Source organism: Zalophus californianus, chromosome 4 (genome assembly GCF_009762305.2).
Source record: "Zalophus californianus isolate mZalCal1 chromosome 4, mZalCal1.pri.v2, whole genome shotgun sequence".
NCBI classification, from domain to species: domain Eukaryota; kingdom Metazoa; phylum Chordata; class Mammalia; order Carnivora; family Otariidae; genus Zalophus; species Zalophus californianus.
The window spans coordinates 16,020,805-16,043,906 of NC_045598.1; the positions used below are offsets into that span (position 1 = coordinate 16,020,805).

At 58.4% G+C, this 23,102-nt stretch overlaps 1 protein-coding gene across 3 annotated transcripts in view; it reads right to left on the bottom strand.

The window, feature by feature from the left end:
- HSPG2 (heparan sulfate proteoglycan 2) overlaps positions 1–23,102 on the bottom strand; it is a 97,413-nt gene that overhangs the window by 15,751 nt on the left and 58,560 nt on the right. For 2 of the 3 annotated variants that reach the window (XM_027605152.1, XM_027605145.1), the window contains 33 exons: positions 19,840–19,932; positions 19,445–19,525; positions 19,016–19,246; positions 17,312–17,425; positions 15,479–15,606; positions 15,285–15,371; positions 14,223–14,281; positions 13,863–14,030; positions 13,601–13,711; positions 11,534–11,634; positions 11,250–11,430; positions 10,407–10,532; positions 10,089–10,241; positions 9,866–10,008; positions 9,381–9,516; positions 9,138–9,292; positions 8,754–8,904; positions 7,874–8,040; positions 7,639–7,786; positions 7,068–7,219; positions 6,753–6,888; positions 6,504–6,655; positions 5,630–5,765; positions 5,330–5,481; positions 4,767–4,905; positions 4,518–4,669; positions 3,761–3,896; positions 3,492–3,643; positions 3,101–3,239; positions 2,259–2,410; positions 1,896–2,043; positions 704–855; positions 123–264 (listed from right to left, as the gene is read on the bottom strand). In XM_027605152.1, coding sequence (XP_027460953.1) covers positions 123–264; positions 704–855; positions 1,896–2,043; positions 2,259–2,410; positions 3,101–3,239; positions 3,492–3,643; positions 3,761–3,896; positions 4,518–4,669; positions 4,767–4,905; positions 5,330–5,481; positions 5,630–5,765; positions 6,504–6,655; positions 6,753–6,888; positions 7,068–7,219; positions 7,639–7,786; positions 7,874–8,040; positions 8,754–8,904; positions 9,138–9,292; positions 9,381–9,516; positions 9,866–10,008; positions 10,089–10,241; positions 10,407–10,532; positions 11,250–11,430; positions 11,534–11,634; positions 13,601–13,711; positions 13,863–14,030; positions 14,223–14,281; positions 15,285–15,371; positions 15,479–15,606; positions 17,312–17,425; positions 19,016–19,246; positions 19,445–19,525; positions 19,840–19,932 — 4,573 coding nt within the window. The remainder of the gene's footprint in view (positions 1–122; positions 265–703; positions 856–1,895; positions 2,044–2,258; positions 2,411–3,100; positions 3,240–3,491; positions 3,644–3,760; positions 3,897–4,517; positions 4,670–4,766; positions 4,906–5,329; positions 5,482–5,629; positions 5,766–6,503; positions 6,656–6,752; positions 6,889–7,067; positions 7,220–7,638; positions 7,787–7,873; positions 8,041–8,753; positions 8,905–9,137; positions 9,293–9,380; positions 9,517–9,865; positions 10,009–10,088; positions 10,242–10,406; positions 10,533–11,249; positions 11,431–11,533; positions 11,635–13,600; positions 13,712–13,862; positions 14,031–14,222; positions 14,282–15,284; positions 15,372–15,478; positions 15,607–17,311; positions 17,426–19,015; positions 19,247–19,444; positions 19,526–19,839; positions 19,933–23,102) is intronic. The other variant, XM_027605161.1, reaches the window with a different exon arrangement.

Consider the following 23,102-nt stretch of genomic DNA (forward strand, 5'->3'; position numbering starts at 1 on the left):
GGGCTGGAGGACCTTCACAGAGCAGAGAGCCAGAGCCCTGCTGGAAAAGCAGGGAAGAGCAAGGCCAGGAAGGGATTCCCCAGGCCTGCGTCCCAGCATCACCCACTGCTCCTGTCACTCACCGGGAATGGGGCCTGGGCTGGAGGCCTCAACTGTGACAAGGACAGAAGCCTCCAGGGTGCCTGAGTTGCTGGTCACTTGGCACGAGTACTCTCCAGAGTCAGCCGGGGACACCTGATTCAGCCTTAGCAGGGGTCCGTGGACCTGGCCAGCATCAGGGCAAGGGCAGGGACAGTGAGCTGGGGGGCTGGCAGCCACGGCCTTCAGATGCCCAAGCCCTCTGCTATATACACCCCAGGACTGTCACGTACAGTTGTGAAGGCTGCATCATGTGCAGGGCGACCCCTGAGACCTTAGACACTGCAGAATATGTTTATGACACTTTTGTGGTAGGAGAAGTCTAGCGACCCGAGTAACAGGTGCCTTTTTTTAATTGCACCCAGGTGCTGGGAGCCCGGGGGTGGCTCTGCGGCACCCAGCCTATCCTTGAACTCCTGACTCCCAGTGGTCTCCTGCTGCAATTTTCCCGAAGCCCCGGAAGTTGGAGCTACCTTCCCTCCTGGCTAGAATGAGGCAGGACTGTTGGGCAGGGGTGGCGTGGGGTAGGGGAGTGCCCACATCCTGCTTTCTCCAGCCCCCGTACCTGGTGCCGGGCAGGAAGGCTGCCCCCGCGCCTGTGCCATGTGACCTGGGCGTGGGCCTGTCCAGGGACCACGCAGTTCAGATCCAGGGTCTGCCCTTCGGCCACGTGGGAAGAGGAGGTCTCAATGCGGATGGGCGGGGCTCCACCTGGGGCTGAGGCACAGGAAGAGGTCAGTGAGCTGGAACTCCCACCTCTCTGCCCTCAGTCCCGACCCCCTGGGCACCCAGATTTTCAGACCAGGGGCCAGACCACATATGGAGAGATGGCCTCGGTCCGCGCCCGCTGCCCATTCCTGTGAAGCCTGGGGCAGCTGGGCTGGCCTGGGGGAAATGGCACGCCCCACACCATGGCCCCACCGTCTCCTCTTGTGCTCCCAGCACCACCAGTGGCCGGGGCCCAGGGCCAGGCACCTCCCTACAGATCACTCTTTTTCTCAAACTTGAGCAATGTGTGCCTAAGAACCCAGACTTGGGGGCCAGACTACCTGGGTTCAAAACCCAGGTCTGCCATCTATTAGCTGTAGGACCTTTGGAGAGTGACTTCACCTCTCCGTCTCAGTTTTCCATCTGTAAAATGGGGAGAACAGTCACACCAACCTCAAACAGTTTTTGTGAGGATGAAATGGGTTAAACGTGTAAACAGAACAGGGCCCAGCACCTCGTAAGTGCTAGATCACATTTATTTCTCAGCAATTCCCAAACTATGTTCGTGTCTGCCATAGCCACATACGAATTATTTTATATTTTCCTGTCAAACGATTCACTTAACAAAACCCGTAAATACTTAGCCCCGTTGTAGACAATGATTTCCCTGAAAGCATGGCGGGTTTCATATGTGGCTATCTTTCTCTAATATACCAATGGTAATACGAAAGATTTTTATCAGGGCCCCCCGCTCCAGATCACCCTCACGTACCCATAGAGGTGCAGTTCCAGCCTTTAGGGAACGCACGTATTGTTGCAAGAGTTCTGCTATCCCCACTTTATGGATGAGGAAGGTGAGGCACGGAGTCCCTTTGCGCAACAAAGTGTGGAGAGAGGAGCTGGGCCTCCAGCCCACATAGGCCAGACCCCCAAGTCGAGTTCTCAGGCCCTAGACATCCTACCTGACCTGGCTCCCGACCTCTGCCTGCTGGTTCCCCCCTGGCCACGTCCCTTCTCCAGCCTCCCAGCCCCACCACAGGCACCCTCACCAGGGACAGGAACAGCGCTGGAGCCATATGCCTCGATGTTGACCAGGACTGAGGCCTCCAGGGAACCCGAGCCGCTCATCACGTGGCACACATACTCGCCCGAGTCAGCCGGGGACACCTGGTACAGCCGCAGCCGGGAGCCGTGGGCCTGAGCAGGGGCAGGATGGGGAAACAGGAGCAGAGTGAGAGAGCAGGCAGAATCCTGGAAGGCTGGGGCCAAGGTCTAACCTCCGACCTGGGCAGGCACTGTGCCCCTAGGGACTCCCGGCCTCCTTCCTGAGTAGATCTTGGGCGAGGGGCCCCTAGGCAGGGCCCCCACATTCAGCCACCCTCCCACCACATCCAGCCCCGCAACTCCCATACCTGGTGGTGAGTGGGGAGGCTGCCCCCGCGCTTGTGCCACATGACCTGGGCGTGGGCCTGTCCAGGGACCACGCAGTTCAGGTCCACGGTCTGCCCTTCGGCCACGCGGGAGGAGGAGGACTCGATTCTGATGGGCACAGCACCGCCAGGGGCTGTGGGCACAGAAGCAGATTTAGGAACGACTGGGCTGGTAGGAGCCTCAGCCATAGAAACCTCTGTCGCCCAAGGTAATAACGATGGTTAACGCCTACTAAGCACGTATGGCATGCCAAGTACCATTGTAAGCACTATATGTGTATGAACTCGTTTAATCCTCATGAAAGTCATTGGGGCGCCCGGGTGGCTCAGTGTCTGCCTTTGGCTCAGGCCATGATCCCAGGGTCCTGGGCTCGAGCTGTACATCGGGCCCCCCGCTCAGCGGGGAGTCTGCTTCTCCCTCTCCCTCTGCTCTCCCCCTCTGCTCCTGCTCTTTCTCTCTCAAATAAATAAATAAAATCTTTAAAAAAGAATCCTCATAGATTTCACGAACTTTCTGTGATCGTGGAAACACTCATCTGCACTGCCCACCACGGCAGCTGGGTGTGGCCAGCGGCCACCACAGTGGACACCAACATGGGGCTGGAATGACCGGCATCCCCACGCTGCTGACGAGAGAATGAAGATGAGGGAGGAGAGGAAGTCCCTCAAGTCTCTTAGTGGCGCAGGCCGGACTGGAACCCAGGTATCTTGCTGCGGAGCCCTTGGCCTGGACCGCCACCCTCATGTGAGACCTCTGACTGACTCCCCAGGGAGCCCTGTTACCTGCGTCTCCTGGTCCCTTCCTGGGCCTTTGTCAGACTCACCGGAGGGGCTGCCAGCCCTGGGGGAGACTGAGACCACAATGGAGGCCTCCTGGGCATCGATGTTGTTGTTGGCCCGGCACACGTACTCGCCCGAGTCAGCCACAGACATGTGGTTCAGCCGCAGGCGGGAGCCGTGGGCCTGGGAGCAGATGGGGAAGGAGTGAGAGAGGGGTGGAGGGGCCAAGAAGTCACCAGCTGGCTTAGGCCTCCTCCCAGGCCTCCCTCATCAGACCTGCCGAGGCCGCCCGCTGTCTACCCCGGGCAGAAGGGAGGACCGCCCCGGGACTGCCAGTGAGGGCTTCACTTCCGGTTCTTTGCCCATGGGGTCTGTCCCTGCAATGCCACCCCGGCGGGCAGGGGTTCTGCCCTCACTGGCCCGGCTCCACTCTACCTGGTGTTGGGCAGGAAGGCTGCCCCCACGCTTGTACCACGTGATGGTGGCCTGGGGCTGCCTGGCGACCACACAGTTCAGATCCAAGGTCTGCCCTTCGACCACGGTGGGGGACGAGGACTCGATCCTGATGGGCGGGGAGACGCTGGGCACTGAGACAGAGACGGATGGGCCACATAGCCAGAGTCAGGCAACAGTGACGGTGCCAGGGCCCAGTCTGCCTCCCCCCGCACCCACTTGCCTGGACCCCCTGCCCTGTGCCCTCTCACCGTGGGAGGGACCGCTGCCCTCGATGGTAACGACAAGTGAGGTCTCCTGGGAGCCACCACCGTTACTGACGTGACACACATATTCGCCCGAGTCGGCTGGTGTCACCTGGGGGATCCGGAGGCGGGAGCCCACGATCTGAGGGGGAGCACGTGTCCGTCAGTGGGTGGGGGGCAGCATCTCCACATCTCGGGGGCTGCCGCCCCAGACTCCAGGAGCCTCGCCGTCTCGCCCGGGCTGGCCGCCACCCGGGCGTCCTTCAGAACTCCCTCAGCAGCCTTCCTGAGGCTCCAGGCTGGGGTGGACCGTGCCTCTAGCCTTTGTACTGTTCTCACCTGTCACCCGGGCCAAAAGCCTGCTGAGGCCATCCCTGGTGACTCCACAGTGCCCGGTATGGCTTCTATTACACTGCTCTCACAAGGCGTGTCTGCCTCGTCCGCTAGCCCGTGAGCTCCCTGAGGCCAGGCACCTGCCTCGACCCACTTGGAATCCTTAGTGCCAGGTACAGACTTGGCCTGGAGTAGATTCTCAGGGACATTCAGTGAGTGAGTAAATCATAGAGTGTTCTGTTAAAATACGGGATCCAACTAGGGTCAGTAGGATACATGTATCCTCAGCATCAGTCCAGGGCCAATCAAGTAAGAATGCTCAGAGTTTGCTGAATGACTAATGAGCACAGCAAAGATGTGGACAGCCCCTCCTGAATGCCATCAGGGCCAGTGTGCCCAGTTTTTGCATCCCCACCCAATGCCTCCATACCTGGTGCCGGCTGGGTAGGCTGCCTCCACGCTTATACCAGGTGATGGTGTGGGGGGCTTGGCTGGCCACCAGGCAGTTGAGGTCCAGGACGTGTCCGTTGGCCAGGGAGGCCGAGGACGACTCAATGCGGACGGGGTACACCACACCCTGGGCTGGGAGGGCAAGACAGGAGGCAGGGTGTGGGAGCCGCTGAGGTTGGAGTGGCTCGAGCAGCCCCCCACCGTTTGGTGTGACCCCTGAGATACTTACGGTGGGAGGGGCCAAGGTGTTGCTGGATGGTGACGAGGACAGAGGCTTCTTGGGTGCCCGAGCTGCTCACCACGCGGCACACGTACTCCCCAGAGTCGGCTGGGGTCACCTGGGGCAGGCGCAGCCTTGAGCCATGCACCTGGGCAGGAGGAAGTCAGGCTCAGAGTCAGGCCCTGGGGCTCTCAGCTAAACTCCCGCTCCCTTCCCTGGCTCTGCTCCCAGCCCGGTTGAATCAACTGGACTCGAGAGGAGCTCTTCCTGGACAGACCACCTTGTGACCAGTCGATTCCCCTGCCCCAGTGTCAGGACTGGGCCCAATGAAAAGAAGTGGGTGACCAACATTCATTGATGTGCTTTGGGGCAGGGGAGGTAGGCAGTGTGAGTCCACCTACCAGAGAAGGACACTGAGGATCAGGGAGGTTAAATGACCGGCCTAAAGTCACACAGCAGGCCAAGTGGTAGGACAGTGTCTGAACTCAGATATGCCCGAATTCAAAGCCTGTGTACTTTCCTCTGTAGTCACCAGGGTCTTTCAGGTCCCCCCTTAGCTCCCTGCCTCCTACCTGGTGCCGAGCGGGGAGGCGGCCCCCACGTTTGTGCCACGTGACCTGGGTATGGGTCTGCCCAGCAACCAGGCAGTTCAGATCCAGGGTCTGCCCTTCAGCCACGTGGGAGGAGGACGACTCGATCCGGACAGGAGGGGTGACCCCCAGTGCTGGGGACAGAGGGCAGAGGGTCAAGTCCTGGCTAGGAGGTGGGGGGGCGGGCTGTGAGTGAAGATAAGGGCTACCGGTCTGGTGGGATCCTGCCAGTGTCTCCCACGGCTGGGCCCCTAGCCCTGCCCTACCCCCAGGACTGCTTACCGGGTACAGAGCCTGCAGGCTCAATGGTCACCAGGACAGAGGCCTCCAGGGGCACCGAGCCACCCACCACGCGGCACACATACTCGCCCGAGTCAACTGGGGACACCTGGTGTAGTCTCAGCAGTGAGCCGTGGGTCTGGCCGGAATGGAGGTGAGCTCAGAGGGGGCCCCCACGGGACCCCTGTACCCATAACCTGCATGCCTGCCTCACTCTCTGACCCCTGGGGACTGACCATCAGCTCCGTCCTGCTTAGGGAGAGACTTGTCCCAAGAGTAGGAGGTGGCCAGGAGGAGCCATGGTGAACTGGTCAAGCACTAATATCACCTTCCATCGATTCTAAGACACACTTTTTAATGTTTCTGAAATCAAGATGCATCTTATAGTGAATAATTTTACAATTAAAAGTGGCAGCGTTTTTTTCCTTAGAGGTACCAAAAAATCATAATGCATCTTGCAATGGATAGCATCTTGAACTGTATAAAACACAGTAATATTAATAACGGTATTATGGGAACAACAGCTCAGCAACTTCTACCTGCCTGAGCTCTGAGCACTTTGCACATATATTAAGGCCCTTGACCCTGAAGACAATTCTGTAAGACAGCATTTTACAGACTCTGAAGCTACGGCACAGAGAGGTTAAGTAACTCGCTCAAGGTCACAAGCTAGTAAGCGGTAGAAGCAGCATTCACACCTAGGCCGGCCAGTCTTCGAGTCTGGGTTCTAACCATTGTACTGGACACCTGTGCAATGGGGTCTAAGGCGTTCCCTGACTCCGAGGAGCTAGCCTCCAGTGCCCCCCCTTCTTGACCGCCACCACCCAGGGCCTTCCTCCCATCCCTTTCCTGGCCTGTCCATCTTCCAGGCCTGTACCTGGTGTCGGGCGGGGAGGCTGCCCCCGCGCTTATGCCACGTGACCTGGGCGTGGGCCTGCCCGGGCACCACACAGTTCAGATCCAGGGTCTGCCCTTCGGCCACGTGGGAGGAGGAGGACTCGATGCGGATGGGCTGGGAGCCAGCCGGAGCTGGAAAAGAAGATGGTCAGCGGTCACTCCAGTTCTCTACAGCCGCCCCCGCCTATCCCTGTCTTCCGTCCCAGCCCAACCTGGTGGCCCCACTCACGGTAGGCGAAGTTGGCCCCCTGGGTCCTGGTTACTGTGACTGTGATGGAGGCCTCCAGCCCATTGCTGGCCCGGCAAACGTACTCGCCTGCGTCAGCTGGCGAGGCCTGGAAGATGTACAGGCGGGAGCCGCGGACCTGGGCAGCCAGGGGAAGGGGTGTGAGAACAGGGCTCCCCACAGCCTAGCAGATGCCCCTCTGCCCTGCTCCTCTGAGCTGGGAACTGCCAGCCGCTCAGCTCCAGGGCCCCGACCCCCTCAACTCACTTCCCAGAGCTGGGCCTGGCCAGCCCCTCCCGCCTTTCTGCCACCGCGCACCTGGTGCCGGGCGGGCAGGCTGCCCCCGCGCTTGTACCACGTGACCTGGGCGTGGGCCTGCCCTGCCACCACACAGCTCAGATCCAGGGTCTGCCCCTCGGCCACGGTGGGGGAGGTGGACTCGATCCTGACAGGTGGGACAGGTCCTGGGGCTGTGGGGAAAGAAGCAAAGGTAGCGGATGCCCCCCAGAAGACAGGGCCAGAAGGGTCCACCTCAGAGAGAGCCAGCCCGGCCAGGCTCTCACGTGTTTGGCAGTTTGGTGGCCTGGGCTTGATGTCCTCAGCTGAGCCGCCCCGAGCAGAGGGCCAGGGCAGGGGCCAAGCCTCGCAGAAGGGAGCAAGGAAGTGGGGGGAGAAGAGGGCAGTTGAGGCTGGGGGAGGGGAAGAGGAGGCAGTCGAGTGGCTAGACGAAAGTGACCGGAAAATGGCGGGTCGCTCAGAGAAGCGGTCGCCAGCTCCGGCGTGGGCCTCCTGCTCCCACCCTCCCAATGGCAGGCAGAGTCGCTAGGACCTCAGCCCCTCGGAAGGCCCTCAGCCCCTCCTGCGTGCCCTGTCCTTGGCAGTTACTCACCAGGGATGGAGCCCGCAGGGGAGCCGGAGGCCTTGATGTTGACCAGGACAGAGGTCTCCAGGGGCCCGGAGCCAAGGACCACGCGGCACACGTACTCGCCTGAGTCGGCTGGGGACACCTGGTGCAGCCGCAGCAGCGAGCCATGCGTCTGCATGCAAACAGGGAGGGTTGGAAGGGGGCCGGAGGGGCCCTGTCCACCCCTCCTCTAGCAGGCTGGTCCTGGGGACTGCTGTACCTGGTGCCGAGCGGGGAGGCTGCCCCCGCGCCTGTGCCACGTGACCTGGGCGTGGGCCTGCCCGGGCACCACGCAGTTCAGGTCCAGGGTCTGCCCTTCGGCCACGTGGGAGGAGGAGGACTCGATGCGGATGAGCTGGGAGCTGCCCAGAGGGCCTCCTCCAGGAACTGGCACAGAGGAACTAGTAAGGGTCCTGGGCTCCGGAGCCACAGTCCCGGAGCCCTGGGGCAGAGCGCCCTGGGATAGGACCAAGCCCTAGCTTGGGAGGGCAGATGGGAGGCCTTTCTAAAGCTGGGACCATGCTTTTCTATCTCAGCATGGTCAGTCAGGCCCCTCCTTCCCTGACCCACCTCCAGCTTCGAATTCAAGGCCCATTTGTCCACCTATGGCTTCCTGATCTGTGATGAGCTGCTGCGGCCTACAGGCAACCAAAGCCCTTCAGTGCCCAGGCCGGACCAACGGATGCAGACAATAACGTTACAACTCTCTTCTAGACAGTGTTTATCATCTGCTCACACCACGTGGTAGTGCTATTGTCCCCATTTCACAGATGATGGAACTGAGCCCTAAAACGTGACATAACTTAGTTCGAGACTGATAAAAGTTAGAAGGAGGATTTAAATCCAGGTCAGCCTGGCTCCCAACTCAGTTTAATCCTGACTCTGCCGCTTCCTGATGAAATCTGAAACAGTAACTTCATCGTGAGGCCCCAGGTAAGCCCCATCAACCTTACCCACTCTCAGCCCCCTCACATCCCCAAAGCCTGCCTAGAGCACCCCTTCTTGTCCTGATCTTACCGAAGAGACCACAGACACCTTCCCTGGGAACAGTGGGGAGATCCTAGGGCTCGGCCCCTGCCTGGCCCCGCTTGGCTCCTCACCTGGGGTGTAGCTCGGGCCTGAGTGGGTGCTATGTAAGACAGAGATGATGATGGAGGCCTCCTTGGGGCCTGACTCGTTCTCCACTCGGCATACGTATTCTCCAGAATCAGCCGGTGAAACCTGGGAAAGCCGTAACCGGGAGCCATGCACCTGGGACAGGGTGGGACAGAGGGAGGTGAGGATGAGGCAGGGCTGTAGTCACCACTCCCTCGGAGCCTTGGTGAGTCATTCATCAGGCTCTCCCTGGCTCCGCTCCGAGCTGCCCCATGACGGGAGCTGGATAGGGAAGGAAATCAGGGCTGATTGCTGCCTGAGGAGAGCGTCGGGGCTGTGTGAAGGATCACCCCAGGTGCCCTGCCAGAGGCTCAGGGACTCCCCCATACCTGGCTGTGGGGAGGCAGGCTGCCTCCTCGCTTGTACCACGTGACGGAGGTGTGGGCCAGCCCTGCCACCACACAGTTGAGGTCCAGCGTCTGGCCTTCAGTCACGGACGGTGATGAGGACTCAATTCTGACGGGTGGGGAGCTGGCGCCTGAGGCTGGGGCCAGAGGGGGATGGAGTCGGCCTTGGGGAGCCCTCCCCGAGGTTTGCCCTCCCCACTCCTTCAGTCCCCAGAGGCCCCGCACCTGGAAGGACAACCACTTGGATCCTGGCCTGCGCAGTGCCCGCGGGGCTCGTGGCCACGCAGAGGTAGAAGCCGGCGTCGGCAGCCGTGATGGCCGGGATGAGCAGCGTGGCGATGTCCGTGCGCTCGGACCGGGCCTGCGCACAGCAAGAGGGGTCAGCCACCCGCGGGGGCGAGGCAGCCTGCAGAGGGCCAGCCAGCGAGGGGGGGGTAGGGGGGCATGAAAGGTAGAGGCAAGCACAGAGCCAACACTAGGGCCCAGCTGGACACGGAGGGCAGAGCCAGGTGGCAAAGCAAGAGGCTGACGGCTGCTCGTGGCCAGGGTACACTGGACAGGTGGTCTGAGCAGGCTGTCATTCTGCACGTGAGGAAAACCAGGAGGGGAGGAGATGGGGAAGGAAACGGAGGCAGGAAGGCGGGAAGCAAAGGTGGCAGGTGCTGGGACTCTGCTGAGCCTGCGGGCCTGGCCCAGACAGATCTCCTCACCTGTGGGGGGAGGCTGCCCCCTTCCTTCCTCCAGGTGATAGTGGCGCTGGGCACACCTGCGGCCCTGCAGTATAGCCTGACGGTGCGGCCTTCGTGCACCTGAGTCCTCTCTGGACTCACCTGGACCCTGGGCCCGCTGCCCCCTGTGCACAGAACCCCGTGAGAACATCCCTCTGGACCACCCAGGTGCTCCCAAGCTCCGCCCTCAGCCCTGTCCCCTCACCGTGCACGTGGAGCACGGCCCTGCCCACGTGCTGCCCGGCGCTATTATGGGCACGACACAGGTACTGGGCTTGATCCGAGGGCTCGACGGCTGGCAGGCGCAGGATGCCGCCGTGGAACTGTGCCTTCTGAGGGAGCTGGCCCCCAGGGCCCCCTGATGGAGAGAGGTGGGGTCAGCACCCACTGGGACTGGCAAGGCCAGGCCCGGCCCCCTGGCTTGCAGACCCCACAGCCTCGAGTCCTGCCCCTGACCACTGCCCCCCCCCCCTGCCCCCATCCAGGAGCAGCGGGCCCTGAGGGCAGTCCTGCCTGGCTTCACCTGTCCACTCGAGGGTGGGTGCGGGGTTCCCTGTGGCGCTGCAGCGGAACTCAGCCAGCTGCCCAGGCTGCACGGTGAGCTGTGGTGGGTGGATGGAAACCACGGGGGCGGACGGGGTGCCCGAGGCTGACGGGGGAGGAGAGGGAGGATGCAGTCAGGGTGGGGAACGTCCCCCTTGTTGCTCTCTCTGCTTCTACTCTAGCCCCCTATGGCCGTCTGTTCATAGAGTAGCCACAGGGAGCTTTGAAAATGTCCATGGGATCTTCATACTTCTCCACTTCAGGCCCATCCGTGGCCCCCTAGAGCTTTTAGGATAAAATCCGAACTCCCTGCTGTGATCCACTTCTGCTCACATCTTTTACATTCCTCACCTACCCCCCTTCCGTAGCTCCAGCTATGCTGGCCCTGCCAGGGCTCAAACACATCAAAATGCTCCTGCTTCAGGGCCTCTGCCCATGCTGCGTCACCTTCACTTCCTTCAGCTCTTGGCCCCGATGTCACCTCCTCAGAGAGGCCCAGCCTGACCACCCCGCGGACAGTAGCCACCCTTCTCCCACCTCAGGGAGGTCTATTCCGAGCTCAGCCCTCATCACCACGTGAAATTACACTGCTTGTTCGTTTGTTCCCAGGCTTACTGCATCCCTATCAGAACAGCCGGTGCAGGAGGGCAGAGCTCCCGTTTGTCCCCTCCCCCATTTCTTCAGAGTCTAGCCAGGACCTAGCACTCCGTAGATGGTCACAAACTGTCAGCTGAATGAAGACACGGTCGCTAGACCCGGTGCGCATGGGGGAAGGCTGCGGGGGGTGGGGGCGGTGGGCCAGGCATGGAAATGACCCGTGTACCTTGCACATGCAGCGTGGCTGTGCCCTGGTCCATGGCGAACATGTTGGAGCCAGTGCACACGTAGGTACCCGCGTCACTCGGCTGGACGTTGCGAATGGTGAGGATCCCGTTGAAGTCCATGGCCCGGGCCGGCAGCTTCCCGTTGTGCAGGCGGGTCCAAACCAGGGTGTAAGCCGGAGACTGTGGGCGGGGCCGGGAGGATGGACTGGAGGTCAGAGGTGAAGCCGGGAGCCACCGGAAGGCGGAGCCTCCCTCCCTGAGGTCCATGCCCAGCTCTGCCCACCTTGCTCTTGGCCGTGCAGATGAAAGTGACGTCGGCTCCGGGGCGCACGCTCTGGCTGCGCTGCTCTTCTACCGTCACCGTGATGGGCTTGCTGGGAGCCTCTGCGGGGACGGGAGGGCCCTGTGAGCTGGGTGCTGGCTGGGCCCTTGGCCTGGAGCCACTTTCTCTCTCTCTCTCTCTCTCCATCATCCTGTCTGGGAGGTGCTTCCGTCCCAGGCTAGCTTCCATTCCACTGTGTTCCCTGTGCCCCCCTCCCCTGGCCTGGCTCAGCCCCACGGTCCACCTTCCTGCTGGCACTGAGCAGCCACAGGCTGTGCTCAGGGAGCACCACGCCACGAGCCCATCTGGTTCCACTGCAGGATCCAGACCACAGATCTGCCCTAACACTTCATGCTCGCCTCCAGCCGGGCTCCTCTGTCCGGTGGGAGTTTCCATTCTCCCCAGCGATTTCACACCTCCTCCCAACCTCTCCACCCGCCTGCACCCCCTTCCAGTTCCACAGCTAAGGGCGTCGATCCACACTTGCTGGGGAAGTCCAAACTACCAGGAGGGACCTCGCCCATTTTCTCAAACCCTTCTGCCTGGTCCCTGCAGGATGAGAGCCTCCCCTCCCATCACGCAGCCCCATTCTGTCCTTCCATCCTCTCCCCAGGACTTCCTCCAGGGGCTGTGCACTCTCTTGCGACATCAGTCCCTGCTCTCTCTCTCCATGGATCATTCTAGGATTTCCGACCTTCGAAAACACTCCCTTGACCTCATACTCCCCTCAGCTACTGCCCCATTTCTTGGCCTTCCTTCAGAGCCAAGACTCTTGACAGCATTGTCTATATTTGCTGTCTACGTTTGGCCTTCCCCACCATTCTTTGCCTCCCTCCAGTTTGGTTTCTACCCCTCCTCTGCACTGAAAATGGCTCTTGTCAAAGCATGACCTCCAAGGGTCACCTCTCTGCCCACATCTGACTGCCCCGGGGGTGGCTTCCTACCACGCCCTCCCTGAAGTCCCCTCTCCCCATGACCCCCAACACACCACGTCCCCTGCTCCCTTCCTATCTTACTGGCTGCACCTGCTGTCCCCCCCTTCAGCTTGACATGTTCCAGCTGGAGCTCCTTGGGGCTCCGCAGGCCCTGTCCTTGAGCCACGCTCTCCCTGGCTAATTTCATTCTGTTCCATGGCTTTCACAACACCATCTCTGTGCCAAGAGTTCTCAAATTCATTTCTCTGCCGGGGCCTCTTTCCTGAATTCCAGACTCCCATTCCCAAACACCTGCCTGATGTACATGCTTAGATGTTTTCTCAAATTCCTCCAGGGTCAACGAGTCCAAAACTCACCCTGTGATGCTCTCTGAACTGTCCATAGCAGGTGCTGCTGGTGCCCCGCCCATGTCCCCTTGCCCTGTCACTTCGGAGCCCAGCTGCCTGACTTTTGCCAGCCGATGCATTTCTATGCCTGACATCATCTTTCTCGGGTCACTGGAGACTCCTGTGCCCCTCCCCCCACCCCCCGAGGTGGTGCAGAATGCAGAGGATCTGGTGTTCCTAGAAGAGGCCTCGATCAATTGACCCTGGGGTAGGGTGACTCCAAGGTGCATATTTTACTGTAGAGTTTCCCAGAATTTCTTTGGCTGCCTTTAACAACTGCCCACAGTGGGAACGTGCTCAGTAACATGCCCTTTATGGGATGCCTTCTCTTTCCTGCCTCACCTCACCTCCCAGATAAACTACTGGCATGCCCATGCTCATCCCAGACTCAACTTTGAGGGAGCCCCAAGGAAAACACTCTCCTACTGAGCCTATTCAGCTCAGTAAAGGGCACCTCATTTGCCTACCTGCTGGAGTCCAGACCCCTGGGCATCAGCCTAGCCTTTCTTTCTCCCTCAATGACCACAACCACGTCCTGCCAATTCTGCCTCTAAAACTCATCTCTACTCTATCATCTCTCCATCTCCATGGCCAGCACCCCCATCTGAGCACCACCACCCCCTCCAGCAGAGGAACATGCCCGCTGCCTGTGTCCACAGGCCAGCCATGCACAGGCAGGCCTGGGGAGGCGGGGAGCAGGGACTCACCAGTGACCAGCAGCTCTGCCCGGCTGCTGTTGGCGTGATGGAGATTACGACAGGTGCAGATATAGACACCAGCATCCGAGGGCTGGACGCTGGGGAAGTGGAGCTCAGAGCCTGGTGGGGAGCGGATGGGAGCTTGTCAGGGCAGATGCACCCCTTCTCCCCCCCGGCCCTGCGTGTAAGGACAGGATCCCAGTAAACAGGCCTGTGCCTCCCCTCCCACTGGGGTGGCTCACAGGGCTGAGGGGCCTGGGGCCCTGGGTACCTTGATGTCGCTGCTGGGTGCTGCTGGGCATGGGACGCCCATCCTCACGAGACCAGTAGAAGTAGTGGGGTGGGCTCCCAGTGACCTGGCACCGCAGGGAGTGGGAGCCACTTTGGGGTACTATGCTCCGAGCTGGATGCACCTGGACCACCAGCGGGGTTGCATCTGCTGGAGGAAGGACAGGAGAGACCGTTCAGGCAGGAGGCTCCCAGCATGCGGCATTGGGTCAGGTCTGCCTGTTTCCCCAAAGACTGGCATGCCCCACCCTCAGCCCTGTCTCCCCTGGATGTAGTAGCTCTCAAACCCCCTAGGCTCAGCACCTTGCCCACCCCCCTCACCAGGGGCCATGATCCCACTTACCTTGTGGCAGGCACCGGCCCCCCTGCACGTTGGGGTTACCCACGTAACCTGGGGCACATCTGTAAGGAGGAACAAAGCCCAGCCCTGTCAGGCCCCAGGCCCCAGGGGACTCAGAGCCTCACGGTGGATTTGGGGAGCCAGAAGCCCATGGGGGTGGACCCAGTGTGGGGTGGGTAGGCTCACAACTCTGGAAGGACTTTAGAGACCAAAGAGGCCCCAACATGGGGCCTCACTGTGCTGAGAAAGGGGAGCACAGGACAATGTCGGCAGGTTGGATACCGGGCTAATAAGGCCTTTATTCTCCAGGGAAACATTCATTCGACACACATTCATTAAGCGACTACGATGCTAGGCTACGAAAATACGACAGTGAACATGATGAAGCTCTTGCTCTTTTAGAACTCAGTTGTGGGGAGACCAACATGGAAACTATGTAAATGAGAGTGAGGGACACAGACGAGGGGCACTGACCCAGCCGTGAGAATCAAGAGTCTCCCCAGAGGATGGCACTGCTGAGTTGTTATATTCCTTTGGAGCAGAATGTACTCCAGAGAGCTCCCCACTACCCGTAATGATGTATTTGTATGATTACTTGCTGCCCTGACTTCCGTGACAGGTGGTAGACTCCCTAAGGCCTGGGACTGAATCTGTTTTGTTCACCACTTTATCTCCAACAGTTTGGCTCACCACACGGCATACAGTAGATGCTCAATAAAAACGTGCTGAATGAGTAAATGAAGCTGAGCTTTGAAGGCTAAACAGGAGTTAGCCAGAAAGGGGAGGCTTGAGGGTGAAGAATGTTCCAGGTAGAGGAACAGCACGTGGAAAGACCTGAACATCAAGAAGTCAGAGGTTAAGCCCGCCTACAGTAGGTTTGGGTGTCAAAAGTGGGATGAGCCTGGGCTTGGCCCGAGGATAATGGGGAATCTTGGAAGGGCTTTGGGCAGGGGAGAGATGCGATCCTGGCCGGGACCTTTCTGAGCAACACCATCCAGGGCTCTCATCTAGGAGTCTACCAAAGGCCCACCCCCACCCCCCAATCCATCCTATTTGCAAACTTACTGCTCACAGTACTGGCCGGTGTAGCCAGGTTCGCAGGCCGTGCAGTGATACCCACCAGCCCCCAGACTCTCACAGGTGCGGGAGAACCTGGGAGAGGGGAGGCAGAGGTCAGGCCATGGGATGCCCACTCTCCACCCTGGTCCCTCCGCTCCCCAGTGGGAGGGCTTCCGTGGGCCTTGAGTGAGGGCACCCACGTGTTCTCCGGGTTGGTGAGTGGGCAGGCGCAGGGCTGGCAGTCCTCCGGTGTCCCAGCGGTAGCGTCTCCGTAGTAGCCAGGTGCACACAGCTCACAGAACTCCCCAGCGGCGTTGTGCTGGCACTGCTACAGGGCACAAGAACGTCGGCCGCTTGCCATTTGGCCACGTTTACCAGAAACTACAATTTTGTAATCCCTGGATCTGGAAATTCCATGTTTGTGAGCCTATCTTAAAAGAAATGTAGAATGGCACAAAGATCTCACTACAGAATGTTTAACTCAGTGGTGTTTATAACAGCAAAATGCCAGAAACAAACACGAACAGGGAACTGGATGAATTACAATGAACATCCACCCCCATAGCTATCAAAAAGGATGATGTCAATATATTACTGTATGTTAACTATACTGGAATTAAAATTAAAAATTTAATCGAAAAAATTTTTAAATATTTATTTGAGAGAGAGAGAGAGCACACGAACATGCATGTGCATGCGAGTGTATGTAAACAGTGAGAGGGGCAGGGGGCAGGGAGACGGACAGAATCCCAAGCAGGCTCTGTGCTGAGCACAGAGCTCAACACGGGGCTCGATCCCACAACCCCAAGATCATGACCTGAGCTGAAACCAAGAGTTGGGCACTCAACTGACTGAGCACCCCAATAAAAAAAATTTTTTTTAAAAAGGATGATGTTGATTGTACTTTTTAAAAGATTTTATTTATTGGAGCACCTGGGTGGCTCAGTCAGTTAAGTGTCTGCCTTCAGCTCAGGTCACGATCCCAGGATCCCAGGATCCAGACCCACATTGGGCTCCTTGCTCAGCGGGGAACCTGCTTCTCCCTCTCCCTCTGCTCCTCCCCCTGCTTGTGCTTTCTCTCTCCCTCCCTCTCTCTGTCAAATAAGTAAATAAAATATTTTAAAAAAAGATTTTATTTATTTACTTGAGAGTGAGTGAGCGAGAGAGAGCATGAGCAGGGGGAGGGGCAGAGGGAGAAGGAGATTCCCTTGATTGCACTTCTTATATTTTTCTACCCAAACACCTGTGATATCAGAGAAAAGTAAAGGTATATACCTGGGTAGGTGGGGGCAGAGCTTTGTAATTCCTGCTTCATCATAAAAGTATGTGCGGGTTTTATGTTCTCCTCCAATGAGATCCATGTTCGTTTTATTAACAGAGCCCGTTCCTTGCTCTGTGTTTAGCTGTGGGTCTTGTCAACCACCCAGCCCTTGACCCTGGGGGGCTCTACACACACAGACACACACGCGCGTGCGCACACACACACACACACACCCCACTCTGAAAAGTTCCCAGACAAGTGTTTAATGATCTGGACCGATGTTCATGAACTTGTAAGCAAAAAAGCTGATCATCAAACACAATGATGCCATGTTTATTTGTAAAACAAAAGGCATATTGATATGTGTAAATATTTGCCCAGAAAAAGAACAAAAGAGTTCCACCCACACTAATGGGGCCCGTGATTACCTCCAGGTGGTAGGATTATAAGGGATTTTTACTTTCTTTTTGGCTTGTCTCTGTAGCCTGAGGCCTCCACAGAGAACAAGTCCTCTAGTAAGAGGACAGAGCAGGAACCAAAGTTTTCTTTATAGAGAAAGATGTTACGCCCTCGTTCTGGCTGCCAGCCCCCCCCCCCCCCCCCCCCCAGCAAAGAGACCGCTGTCCAGGCGCTTTGTCCATAGGCCATGCCCTGAGACCCTGCCCCTGGACCTAGGCCTACCTGACCAAGGCAACCCTTCCCTGCCTCCCAGGCATCCCCGGTGCCCGACCCGGGCCCGGACAAAGTGACCCCTGCCCCACGTGCGGCTTACCGAGCAGGCCCCCGTCTCTGGGTGGCACAGGTCTGAGTGGCCGTTGCATTCACACAGCTCACAGTGGCCGAGGTAGAGCCCACTGCCAGTGCGCGTGTAGCCCGGGGCACAGTCCTGGGGAGAGAGGGGGGCTGGTCTCTATCTGCACTGTGGTTCCATCTGGAACCTACAGACCGGAATCCTCTCCCTCCAGCGGCTCTCCGGTCTGGACTCCCATTGGCTCTAGGCTGGGAAATCCCAGGCCCAGTTCCCCTCCCCCACAGCCTCCTCTCTCCGGAACCTTCCTCCCTGTCCTTGTGTGCTCTTTCTCAACACTCCGGAAGCTGGGGCAGTGTCTGTCCCCATCCTGCCTGGCACCTCCAGCCGCTCAGGAGTTACAGAAATAGCAGTTCACCCTTAATGGAGAACCCTTCTCCATTTGCCCTTTCGGTTCCTGAAAATTCTGGCAGGGTCTCTACCAAAAAACTGAATTCTTTGATGAAAACACAAGGTTCGGGGGACCCAGATTTGGAATGAGCCCTTGGAGGTCTTCACCTTCACCTTTACATTCAGTAAATAAAGTGAAAGAGGCAGCACACATTCAATGGAGGATGTTTTTACACATTCTAAGTGAGTAATCATGGGTTCTGAAAACAAAGAATTTCTATTCACTACCCCTCCCTTGAAACCCCACCAGGCCGCCCTCCCTCCCCAGTCATTTCAAAGGGATGTTTGGAAATCTGCGTTGCTTCACTGCAGAAAATGTGCACACGGGATTATGCTGCTCTCCCCAGGGCTTCTCCTTCAAAATGTGCGAAATTTTCTCACTTCAAAGGATGCGAAGTTCGTATTTGGATTTGAAAGTTCTTGTGGCCACAGCAAAGGTGCACAGATGTGAAACGGCGGAGATGTGTGTACTTTCCACAGGGGAGTTCCTGAGTCTGGGCGCTGGCTGGTCCCACACTTGACCTTCAGGCTGCCCACCTGGCATCGCAGCTCTGTCCCCTCCCCTTGTTCCATCCCCCTTCCTCCGTTCCTAGCTCACTCATCCAGTGTGGACCGGTCGCCTGCTGTGTGCCTAGAAACTTCTGCATGGTCTCCAGCCAAAGCCTTGGGATGCCCTCTGTTCCACCCCCACGGCCCTCCTCTAAACAGGACTCCACTGGGGTCATTCACCAGGCCAGAGGAATTTTCCTGAGGCCCAGCACAGATCATAGCACTCCCTTCACAGCCTGGCATTCCCTACTGATTGGAGCCTTGTTCTGGGCCTAAGGAAGTGGCCCCTGCCCCCAACCCCCAGCTTTCCAGGGGGGGATCCTTCTGCATCACAGGCTACTTCCCCATACATTCCTCCTTCTGAGCTTCTGCCCAGAACTCTACCCTGCTCCACACTGTTGACCTCCTTGAGGCGTCTATGCTCTGCTTTGGCCAAGGGTAATTTGTGTCTGGTATTGTCTCCCTCTCTCTGGGGGGTACCCCGGGAGGAAGAGCTGGGTCTTAGCCTTGGGTAAGCCACTCACCCTTCAGAGCCTCTATTCAAACAGAATCTGTTCAAAGGGGATAATTCCACATCCCTCGGGGGTGGTCAGGAAGAATAAATGCGACACGGCACGCATGGTACATGACCGTAACGGCAGTCATCCCAGGCCATGGAGATACCAGCTGTGGCCAGCTTGCTGACCCAGCGGGACTAGAGGCAGAGGCACCCGGGCTGGCCACACTCACTTGGCAGGATAAACCAACATAGCCCGGGGGACAACGGCATTCCTCCACCTCCAGGGCCCGGGGTCCCTCCGAGGGCCTGGGCTGGGCCACCTCCAGGCTGACGGAGCTGATGCTGGCTGCCAGTGGCATCGAGGAGAACGTGGCCCGGACCAGAAGCTCATCCAGGTCAGCCAGTGCCATCAGGAGGTGCTCCCGCGTGGCCGGCTGCCCATCAGGCCGGCGCCAGAATTCCTGGGTGGGGGACAACAGCAAGTGTGCGTGAGGGGTGTTGGGCTTTGCGGGCTATTCCCGCAGCTCCCCCAACCAGAACCCCCGAACTCCAGGCACTGGCTGGGGATAGGCAGGGGTAGCTGGCGTCAGAGCCGGGCTCCGAAGCAGGGTGGGTGGTGGGGGAGGGTCAGCCACACGGTGTGGTCGGGCGCCCCGCACCTCTCGGAAGACGATCTCGAAGCTCTTCCTCTCGGAGCCCTGCAGCACCGGCTGGGAGGCCACCAGCATGATGTTGTTGCCCTGCGGAGATAGTAGCGGGATTGGGAGGGGAACCAAGGGGCTCTTGGGGACAGAGGAGTCCTCCACCAGTCCCAGCCTCTCCGACACACCAGCCTCCCACCTCTCTCATTTCCCAAGCCCACGTGCCCAAAGGAATCAGGTACGTGCTCACTGCCCCCTTCTCCCAGCAGCTGGGCCTCTGCCTGGGTAGTGTCTAACCAGACGGTGAGGGTGGGAGGGCATGGGCCTCTGCCCCCCAGCTCGTGCCGGGCCAGCAAGGGGCTGGGCTGAAAGGACACTGAGGGTGCCCCCCTGGCTGGAATCCATGTGCTCACCGTGATCTGGACGTCAGGGTCAGAGAGCGGGCTGCCCTGCGGCCCTGCTGTGTAGGAGAGGGTATACCGCAGCTTCCCGCCGTAAGCCGCCACCTGCAAAGAGGCAAGCCCTGAAGTCACAGCCTGACTCTGCCTTCAGTGACCCTACTGGCCAGTGGGTGGAGCCTCTCAAGGTGGTTTTGCACCTCTGCTGTCCCCTCCATTCAACCAGAGGCCCTTGTGCATGGCCTCTGGCTGCCTAGGAGACAGGACATCCCTCAGTTCCTTCACAGTCTTGGACCTGCTGGCAGGGACCCTGAGCAGCCCTGACGACTCAGCAAACGAGCTGCAAGCCCCTTTCCACTTGAAGAAACTTCCCATAGAGTAGACAGGGGTACTAACAGTAAACATCACGAACAGGCCGCAGAAGGTTCAAAAGTTCCCAGCCATGGGGCTAGGGCTGAGGGTGGGCCTTCAGAGGTCTTGTCTCTTGGGCAGCTGGTTTTTGTCTGCTTAGAATCCACTACCCCGCTTTTTGCAAACCGTAGCCCTGGTTTCCTTTAAAGGAAGCTCTGTCCTAACGTGCAGGCCAGAGGTTTGAGGGCAGGCATGAGCCAGGTCTGGTGAAGGTGCATATTCTACCACTCTCCCTTCCACTCGGTCGGGGATGGACACAAAAACCTGCTCTTTCCCCTGGAACAGAGACACTCCCTTTACTAGTTAGATTAGAAGCCAGAGAATGACACCAATTGAGATGAAAGTCCTAAGGAGCCCCTGGACCCAGCCATGCCTGACGCCAGCATCCTTGGATTTTGTAGTTATGGGAGCCGATAGATTCTCTGTCTCATACAAGCCAGCTGGACTTGGGTTTTCTGTTGCTCATAACTGGAAGAGTCCTTGGGCTTCCTGCTGGGGGCTTTCACGGGGCAGCCAAGGCCCTGGCTCTATCCCAGGACTTTCTCTCGTCTGCCACCTGAGCACATGTTCAGAAAACACCAGTGTGTCAGGCCTGCCTATGTGTTCGTGTGTTCATGCAGTTGGTGAGCACTTATTAAATGCCTACTGGCTACCTGCCAGGCCGGGTGTGAGCTACCTCGATCCTGAGGATGTTCTCTACAAGCTCAGAGTCAGGTAAGGAACTCAGAGGTGTAACTGGATAACCACGAAACAACTAGTTTCCCGCTTGCTTTGGCTGCGGGCAAGTTCATCGCCACATCCAGGACCAAGCTGCATGCGTGTGCAGGAGGGTGGCTCAGGGAGCAGACTCTCAAGTTCAAGTCCAGCTGTCCTGGCTGGGCAGCCTTGGACAACTCACTTAACCTCTCTGAGCCCTACTTTCCTCAGCTGGAAATGGCAGTAAAAAGTAGCTTGAAAGGCAGCGTGAAGATGAAGTAACACAGGTTGTATAAAGCACTGCCCTGAGCAGAGAGCCCATGCAGTGCACGGCCAGCAGGCTTGTCAGCTTCTCAGGACTCCCGGCTCCAGCCCCGGCTTTAGCCCATCTTTCTTACCCTCATTCCCCCTGGACCACGCTGTCCTATTGGCTTCTTTGAATATTTTATTGCATATCATGTGTATTCTTAAGAGGCACTTTTGTTTTTGGAAGAAGACGGAGCCTATGTCAATCCTAACATGAAAGCCAACGGTAACAACGACATCGATGATGCTGAGGACAGGAATGACAATCAGATGAACAGCGTGCTGTGGGGGGCCAGGGTCGTCTTCTGTCCATACACAACACAGCGCATAGGAAGTGCTAAATTAATGCTCCTTGAAGGAACGCATGCAGAGCCAGGGGCCAGGTCGGTGATCTGGATACACGGTAAAGCCTTGTGGGTGAGACCGTCTCAGCCCCACGTGGGACCCCAGGCAAATCCCTTCCCCTTTCTGGTCATAAAGAGCTTTGACAAAGGGCTCTCGAATACTGTGGGATTCGGATACCCTGCTACCCCCCGACTCCTTGTTACCTTGTTCCCCAGGAAGGCTTGGGGCAGTTGCCAATAATAGAGGCTCCCAGGAAGCAGAGAGAAGCCTTCATAGGAGAGAGAGAACTACGACAGAAGGATAGGAGGTGAGAACTGCTGGGGGTGGGGAGGGGAGGTGGGGGGCTGGGGGGCGGGAGTAGGAGCCACCAGCCTGAAGCTCAAGCTCTGGCCCTGCTCTTGGGACAACTTGCTCCCCATCCCTGGACCCAGACACCACCTCCACTGCTCTCACTGAGCGTGGTGGGGCTGCTGTCTCCTCGTGTCTGCTGTGTGCCTCTTGGGACCCCACGATGACTTCTAGGGCACGCCAGAAAACATTTTAAAATCTCGTGGGTATTGTGTACTGGAAAATGTATGACCAGCACAAATGAGTTGGTATGTGATTGATTTAAAGGGAAATTTGAGGGCCCCCTGGCTGGCTCAGTCATTGGAGCACATGACTCTTGATCTTGGGGTTGTGGGTTTGAGCCCCACATGGGGTGTAGAGTTTGCTTAAAAAAAATAAAATCTTAAAAAAAATAAATTAAAGAGCAATTTGAAGTAAATGATCCAGGTAGTGGGCAGAAATGGCAGAGGTTGTGAGATTGGTTTAGAAACAACTGGTCTAGAAAACACGGTAGGTGGCGGGGGGGGGGGGTCTCTTGGTGGGTGCCTTGGCACATACCTGAGAGCCTGCTGGGGATGGGGCAGAAGCTGAGGAGGAGGAGGAAGAAAGTGGAGCTACTTGCAGAACAGCTGCAGGCTCGGGGTGGGGCAAGAGCCCCGGGGCTGGGGGCTGGGGGTGGGCAGCAAAGCTGGAAAGGAGCTGCCAGATCTCAGCATCCCTCCGCCTCTGGGCCTCATCCACCTGGGGGGCCGGGAGAGGGAGGACAGAGGAAAGGAGCAGGGAGGGACAGAAAGGACACCATGCTGTCTTGCCTCCCGTCGGGCCGCACCAGGCCCAGTGAGGCCCCTAGTTCTGTGCTAACTGTTTACAAGGGCCTGGCCTTCTGGTCTTATGAACCGGGGCGGCGGGGGGGGGGCGGTTATCCTGGGATGGGCCCAGGTGACTGCGGGGAGAGGCCCGTACAGAGGATACCCTCTGGCAAGACACAGTCAGATGGCTCTGTCCAGCTCAGGCCAGAGTGGCTGAAGGCGGCCCAAGGGGCCTTTGGGGTTGGGGAGGCCACTCCTTGGGCCTCACTTACCATCCATGCCCATAGCACCAGCCCAAGCCATTCAGAGCTCTGGGATGTTTCCCAAGGGCAACACTGGAGTGGCCTGGCATTAGGCTGGGGCCTGGGATGGGGGCAAAGGGCT